At 31.8% G+C, this 8,207-nt stretch overlaps 1 protein-coding gene across 1 annotated transcript in view; it reads right to left on the bottom strand.

The window, feature by feature from the left end:
- Positions 1-4,575, bottom strand: part of LOC106680809 (uncharacterized) — a gene marked incomplete at both ends in the record, with an annotated part of 87,865 nt that extends 83,290 nt beyond the window's left edge. The window contains 1 exon segment of the mRNA XM_067051954.1: positions 4,312-4,575. Coding sequence (XP_066908055.1) covers positions 4,312-4,575 — 264 coding nt within the window.
- Positions 4,576-8,207: the final 3,632 nt, after the last annotated feature.

Below are 8,207 nucleotides of genomic sequence, written 5' to 3'. Positions count from 1 at the left end.
AAAAACGGTTCATGAAGTTCCACTCCCAGTTGCCGACAGTTAAAGGAGCAGTGACCTACAACCTGAAAAACCCACCTCAACCCGAAGACTGAAGCCCTGACTGGTGCAGAACATTCTTCTATAAATTTTTAATAAATATAAAATTAATTCATAGTCACACTACCTCTATTTAATTATTATTATTATTATTTTTTTTTCTTTTCAACATTATATAGTTAAGAGTGTCATTTGTATGACTATACCCCCTCATAATCAACTGTTAAAAAATATATATAATATAAGTTATATCAACCATGTAAGCCCCACCAGGCCGATCTGGAATAAAAATAAAATAAAAGAATAGAAAAATTGGGATTGGAGATCAAGTGACTTCATTTTCAAATATGCTGTGTACTTCAGAGGATAAACAAACAAAAGTAAAACCTATCAGCTCCAAGAACAAAGTAGTCAGATAATATGTTAGCATCCAAAAATAGAATACCTAATGCCAATGGAAGAAGTGAGTTTGAAGCTCAACTTAGCATAGACAATTTGGATAATTTTACTCTGCCCACTGTAATTAAGAAATTCTAATAACACCACCTCAGATCCTTAAAATCACTCCTGATCAAACCAGTGGGCAAACCAACATGGAAAATGTTCAGAATGGAACCAAAATTGATATCATCCATCGCAACACTATTTCCATCAGCCATGAACATGGAAGTATTCAAACACAAAAGGACTCTCCAGTTCCTTATCCATATCCTCAACTAAGTTCATTTTCACTAGCCAGACAGTCTCAACAGACTGTTTCAGTAGCAATAACATCTGCTGTTACCCCACCTCTGGTTATTTATTCAGATATTCAGTCCACCAAAGGACTCATTCAGCAACTCAAATGAACTCTTCAAAACTTCAATAACAATGTATAACTGCTTTCCCCAATTCAGAAGATAAAGCACCGCTATCTGCAAGTCTTAACTGCTATATTATATCGGGACCACCCCTTAATAGTATGTTTTTACAATAACCTTCTAATGACCAAAATCCAGGCAACATGTTTTGTTACAGTGTGAACCTGAGCTTCATCTCCTTTTGTATGAAAACGATTTTGACCAAGGAACTTACACCACTGCTTCTATTGCTGGACGAGGTTGGAATTATCTTGGTGGGTGGCACAAAATCATCAGCCGAAGTTTTAGGTACTCAACCATGCCATGCAGAGCAGATCCAGCTTCAGGTAGACTTGGAGCAGTTAGAAGAACGTTTAGCTATAACATCATTGCACGTGATATCAAAACTTAGAAAACCTGCTGACAGATGACTATAGATTTTCAATGGACTAAAACTTTGGTAGATATATGCAGTTGTCTGGGTATTTTTCTTGTAATTTTCTGTTGTTAATATAAGAATTAATCATAAACATTATTACTGTTACTATATAGGTTGTAAACAGCTCTTTTCACCACAGGTTTCTAAGAGGTGAAACTTTATTTTGTAGTTTTATTCAGTTAGTTATTTACATTGAATTTGCTTTGTTACATGCCCTTAGGGTGTGCATTTACTTTCTTAATTTACGTAGCAACGTTTACTATTTCGTATTTTTTTTTTATGTATGGGTTATAGAATTTATTTCTATACATAAACTTAATTATTATGTTTGATCATTAATAATTAAAGTTTGTTTCCTATAGCTTATGCTCCAGCAATACATTCCAAACTTTTTTTTTTTCTATGCTGGTCAGATTACTTTCATTTTGAAAAACCTCTAATCTTTAAACCTGTAAAATCGAGTCCTGTTTACATGTACTCCACATTTTGTTTATTATAAATTAGCCTAGCTTAATTTAGACGGGCGGTTTGTTTAAGCAAGGCGCCCCCTCACTTCTGAACAGAAATTCATGATGCCATCAAGTGGCAAAGATAAGCGGTATAAGGCCTGGAGCCATCTAGGTCCCCAAAACAAAGGGGTCAGAACCAATAGAGTAGCCATTTTGACCTGTGCAGGGGAAGAAAGAGATAGAACATTTCAAGGTCTCTTCTGATAAGGGTCATGAGGGAGTAAAAATGCACACCCAGGCGAGAGAGGCGACGGCAGCAGAGGGATGGGGAGAAAGAAACAAGAAAGAACCCTTCTTCCATCTTAACATTCACACCAGAACCAACCTTCAAGCTCCAAGAATATCTCAACCAAGTAAAGTGTCATACTTTTATCAATCAATGTAATGAAATCAAATTTATAACTAACAAACTAACATATATTGTAACCACTTTTGTTCAAATCATATAACAAATTGTTTCAGAAAGCTTAAAAGAGAATAGAGGTTATTTCATTTGAAAAGCATGATATCAATTTATTATAAATACAGTCCACTCCATCATTACCAGCAAATCACAAGTAATTCTTTATTTAAACCAGCTTACCAGCATAATAATTAATTTGGGAAATATCTCCCAACTTTTACTCCGGGGAATATCTAAGTTAAATACCCTGAAACGTTGAGTTAATATGATAATAGAATAAATAATTTATAAGAAAGAAGTAGTTTCACAATAACTGATATATTAAGAAAAAAAACCTTCCACTAGTAAACATGAATAGAGGTAAGATAAAAGTTAATAAACCCCTTGCTGAAAAAAAACGTAATAACTGAAACATTACATAATGGAATACATTGTATTAATTGATAGTAATAATATTCATCCCATATTAAAATAAAATAAAATAATTTTTTAGGAAAAAATAATGACTAACTAACAAATAATTATGTTAAGGACATTTTATTATATAGGTTATTTCTCACAATAGCCATATGTTCAAAGCCACAAATATCTGGCAACTTATTACATAGGTAAAATTTGTTACTACAATATGAGAAAATATTTTTCAGCCATTAACCTCATTATAGTAAAAACATAAAAGTTATAGGATTACTAGTTATTTTTCACAAAAACATATAGTCAACTTAAAAAATTTACTGCAGCTGAATTAAAGATGTTGACACATAATGAGGTCCACCAAGATAAAATAATGGGAATACCTGTTCAATCCATGCCTAGAAAAGTATTCATTATTAGAGTCTAATGGAAAGAAATATCACTGATTAACCTGTAGCGAGGGGAGCAAAAAGTTCGACTACAATCCACCAGAGCGCAGTACCTGGAGCCTCACTGAAGCTCTCATATTTATATATAATTGTATTTTATAAAATCATATTATTAATTTTTATACATATTACTTAGCAATGTCGATAAAATAATAAATAAATGATGCCAAAACAAAGCACAAAACTACCTCAAGCCAATATGATAAGACCGCTTCTCGGTCACAGCCGTATGCACTAGGCCTATAAATAAGGGTCTTAAAGAACCCCTAACAGATTCCAGCGGAACGGCCCCTCCCCGCTCCAATAATCTACTGGTGTAAGCCAATCAAGCCTACATCATTAATTAAGACTTTCTCCTACCTTATAATACCTAAAGGTAATCAAAGGTATCAAAAAAAGCCAGCTGTACATATGGCACACCTCACCATATGTACACATAAGAAACTAATTTAAATTTTAGGAGGGTACGAAAAAAAAAAAAAAAAAAATCCCTAACAGATCACAGAAGAACACAGATCCAAAACCTCTACTTGAGATAGTTTCGGTTTATAGCCAATTTTGATTTCTAAATAGTTGTTATTTTTTGTCCACTCTTGACATGATCTCTCTCTCCTCTACCTGTTATCCCTTCGTAAGCTCCGGCGGCTAGCTACCCTACAAGCTTACATACCTCCTCTGTCAGAATAGTGTACCTGGCAGGATGAAAGCACCTTCCTACATGACTCTGGTAGCTAGCTACCCTCCAGGTCTGCATTTCTCCCACGTGTTTGTCGAAATAGTACCCGGTAAGATGAGGTTACCATCCTCCGAGATATAATGGGTATCACCCGTTAGTCTCATTCTATCTAGTCATCTTCCTTGTCAACTACCTTACCTTGTATAACTGAACACGCATTGTCGAGGCCTTCTGGACAAGCAGAATAGTCAAGAGAATAAGCCACCTCGACAAACCCATTTAGACCATCACAAATGTTTTATCATTCAGTAGCAGGATTTGAGGTTTTAGAGCCTGATGAGAGTTCTTATATACGCTTTTAACACAGACTGAATTCTAACTTAAGTTTTCTAGATGTACATGGGAAGTATTGACTTCTTAAGTCAAACTATCACTATAAAAATAGATTTTCAATTTTATTTTATGAAATATAGTTGTAGGTTATATACCAAAAATAGATATATTAAATATGAGATATTTCAAGATGATAATAATTTTAAAATATACCTCATCACAAACTGTTACAGCACTAACAGGAACAACTTGAGGTAAACTTGAAGGACATTTTAAAGAATACTTGACTGGTCGTTTTGGAGGTCCATCAGAGTCACTGCTAACATGAACAATCAGATCTTGAAATGGTCCTTCATGAGTAGTTTTATCTATGTCTTTTTTATTCATCTGTTTCCTCCTAGGTTTTCTATTATTTGATTTTTCTGGGCGTGAAAGGGCTGTAAACTTCTTTTCTGCCTCAACTGAATGTAGTAACTCCTGAAATGAAAAATACATAATAACACAGTACCTTGCATGAAATACCTGATTGACACTAAGCAGCTAACAGGTATTGCTAGTATATTCATTTCAATAGCTAGTCATATGAACTTATATACCTGATAGTTAACATATAAAATGTATCAGCTTTTGGGTAAAAAAAAAAAACTTGGTGCTATTTCACATCTATCAATCAACTTTCAACAAGCTTTTGATTCCCTCTTTATAAAACCTTTAAATTCAGAAAAATATAAATAGTAAAACTATTTGTAAATAAGTGAAAGTAACATAATTACAAGACTTAATAAATGAAGATTATAAGATCCATCAGGGACTGATTTAAACTTTCTTCATGCCTTTGAAAATTTACTTTAAAACTCAGAATTATAATACTATTAAATATATGCAACAGAAATTCATTTTTCCTCATTCAGGGTGGCTATGATCACATCTATAAAAAACTTCATCAAGTTTTATTGCCATTCATATGGATACAATAGATTATTTTTATTCATTGTAGATTGTGTTTATCCATTTTATAATTGATATATTCAATAATAATGATAATAAATACTACACTGTATTGAACCAATATCAGAAAATAATTTGTTTATTTACCTTCTATTTCCATTGGGAGAGAAAAATCATTTTACCAAAACTTTAGTAAAATATGAGGAAATATACAATAAGCCATTGTATATGTTCAAATTTAAAAGATTAACAACAAGAACAGACAGGTATGAGAAGTAAAAAACACTGGAAAAGCTTACTCCAAACAATCATCACATGTTCATGATTTGACCTGAACTATGCTGAGGGCATTCGATCGCTACCTAGACCACAATAATAAACAAAAATTTTTAACTCTCTATGCAGTGCTCTATCACCAAACCTATCTTAGTACTGCATTTACTACTCACTATAAGCATTTCCACTGAAATATATAGTTTGTTTCCTTTGATATAGTTCAGTCAAATTATGCAAGAAAAAGGGGCCATGCATGCAAAAAGTTTCGTAATGCTGCTTTTTTAATAAGTTGTGGAGCCTATATTAATCTACCTTGGGAGTCCAAGGAAAAAAATCTTACTGGTTATAAGAAAGTTTTTGATTGTTCCGGCTAAAAGCAAGACAGTATAGACCAGAAATATGAACATCTACAATCTTGGATCACTCAGAATCAAATTTTATAGGTTGACTATAAAATTTTTTACATAAATTTGTCTTATTTTCTGCCCCAATTTTATGTTACCGAACTGATTAATTTTTTTTATTTTTAAAGAATAAACAACATTTTGTAAATTAATTTTGGCTAATATCATGGAAACTACCAGCACTATGAAAAAAAATCTATAATCTACTTTTTAGTGTCTTTAATGAGTTTCAATCTGAATGCTAACAGACATCTGTACATTTAATACTTCCAGAGAAACAGATGTTCAATGATCAAATTTTTTTTTTCAAATAACGGAAAATCAACATTAAAGAATTTATTTTGGAAACTACATTACTACTAAGTTTGTGATTATAAACTACTTTGCGATTCATTTTACAGGCTTCGATTTGAGGGAGACAGGCTCAGAGACACTTGTACATCTATTAGTTTCTAAGATATAATCTTGTAATATAATCTTTCCTTGATATGATGTACGAGTTAACAGTGCATAAGGTTAATAGTTGTGTTGTGTTTTAGAGTTTATAATAGTGTTAGTGTTGTTAATATAAGTTTTGTTTTGTTACTTTTTCAAGAAATGATGGAAGATTTATTAATTAGTAGTGAAAGTGAAGATGAAGCATTTAATGATAATATTGATTAAGAAAACATTCCTAGATAAAAAGTTTACAGTGAGGAACAATTTCAGCTTTGAAGTTATGTGAAATGACCTTTTTTTACACTGGATACTTTATCACTAGTCTAGTACATAATACTTAAAAAAAACACCTCTATATGATGAAAATTTAATTTTCATAACATTTTCTGTTTCCCTTTAAATATAAGAGACATTAACAACTAAGTTTTTTCATCCTCTTCCACTGATATGAATATGCAACCTTCTCCAAATAAAAAGCTCCTCTTATGTTTACTTGTACTATTTTAATTATGAGAGATAGTTGACCATGGATGACCAACGAGGAGGAGATGGTTGGGGTGCGGTCAAAGATAAACACAAATAAGTTGTATTAACCTATTTTATTGTGCCATTTCGGCTAGAGTTTCTAGCCTTCTTCAGGGCTAAAAACAGAACAAGATAACAACCACAACAAGTATAAAAAATAAAAAAGAAAGTATAAACAGAATAACATAAAATGAATAATTTTACAAAATAGAATTAATAAAATGAAGTGATGAGAGAAGCGGGAAATAAAATGTATACATAGGTAATTGAAAAAGTGGGTAAAATAACATAATTAAGGAAATGAAATAAAAATGAAGTTATATAATGTAAAGAAGTATGAACATATTATTTATTAATAATTTAAAAATTGAAATATGGAAAGAAAATGAAAATTGAGAGGAAGAAAATATAGGTAACAATAATAATTGATAAAGGGGCAAAATATAAGTAAAGTATACCAAGAAATAATAGAAAAAAAAAAATTCTGAAAACACCAATAATAATATAGTGAACAAAACTTATAACGTGGGTAAGGAGAATGGATAAAAGTGGAGAAAATAAGGGGTAAGAGTAAAATAAAGAAAGGGGAAAGAAAACAAAAAAGAATAAAAACGAACCTGTTAGCTGGAAAATCAAACGCCTAATGGATACTGCGCTAATGATGGCCAAACTCTGAATTAAAAAAGCTGTTACAAGAATGACTAAGTGTTTTTTTTTGTTGTTTTTTTAGAGGAAACGTTAAGAGAGGGTAAAAATAAAAAATAAAAAGTAGAAAATATTTAGGAAGAAAGCGTGTGAGAGGGTGACGACAAATGGTTATTGGAAGAGTTAAAAATATATACGAACCAACGAATTACCAAATAACAAAGTACCGGAAGATGACAGTATCATGGGTATTTAACGACAGTTAAAAAGAGGAAACGTAGTATAAGAGGGGGACGACAAATGTGTAAGAAAAAGTTTAAAAGTGAAATAATACGTTAAAAAGTGGCCGGAAAATATAAAATGAATTTATAAAAAAAAAAAAAAAAAAAAATGAAAAAATAAAAATGTGAAAATTACTTTTTTAATAAATTACCTATTTGTGAATATGTTAATGATAAGTTGTTCTTATCGTTTTTTAAATTGACGGAAGAAGGTTCTAATTGGATATAGAGGCTTTCAGAGATGAGCCTTTTGTCATGGTTATGAACTGTAGCAAGTATAGACGTTTTGTTGAAATCAAAGGAATGATTTAATGAAAGAGAATGTTCCAAGTTGTACTATTTTACTATTGTAATATAAGAAGGTGTTTCTTTAAAGTAGTATGTGCTAGACAAGCAAGTAAATATTTCAAAAGTGATACAGGACTGCCACTAAATTGGAGAAGGGCCTGGGAGGATAGTAAATAGAAGGAAGGCCTGCAACTCTACGCCTGTTTGTAGAGTTGCAGGCCTACCTTCTATGCCATAACCCCTGATGAAGACCTGAAACTCAGGTCGAAACGTCGGCATAAAATAAATAAATATGGTTTTGTTT

This window comes from Halyomorpha halys, unplaced genomic scaffold, assembly GCF_000696795.3.
Source record: "Halyomorpha halys isolate HHAL.00 unplaced genomic scaffold, Hhal_1.1 Scaffold290.1, whole genome shotgun sequence".
In the NCBI taxonomy this organism is placed as follows: domain Eukaryota; kingdom Metazoa; phylum Arthropoda; class Insecta; order Hemiptera; family Pentatomidae; genus Halyomorpha; species Halyomorpha halys.
The sequence above is the reverse complement of the archived record's forward strand: the minus strand, read 5'-3'. Positions and strand labels throughout refer to the sequence as shown.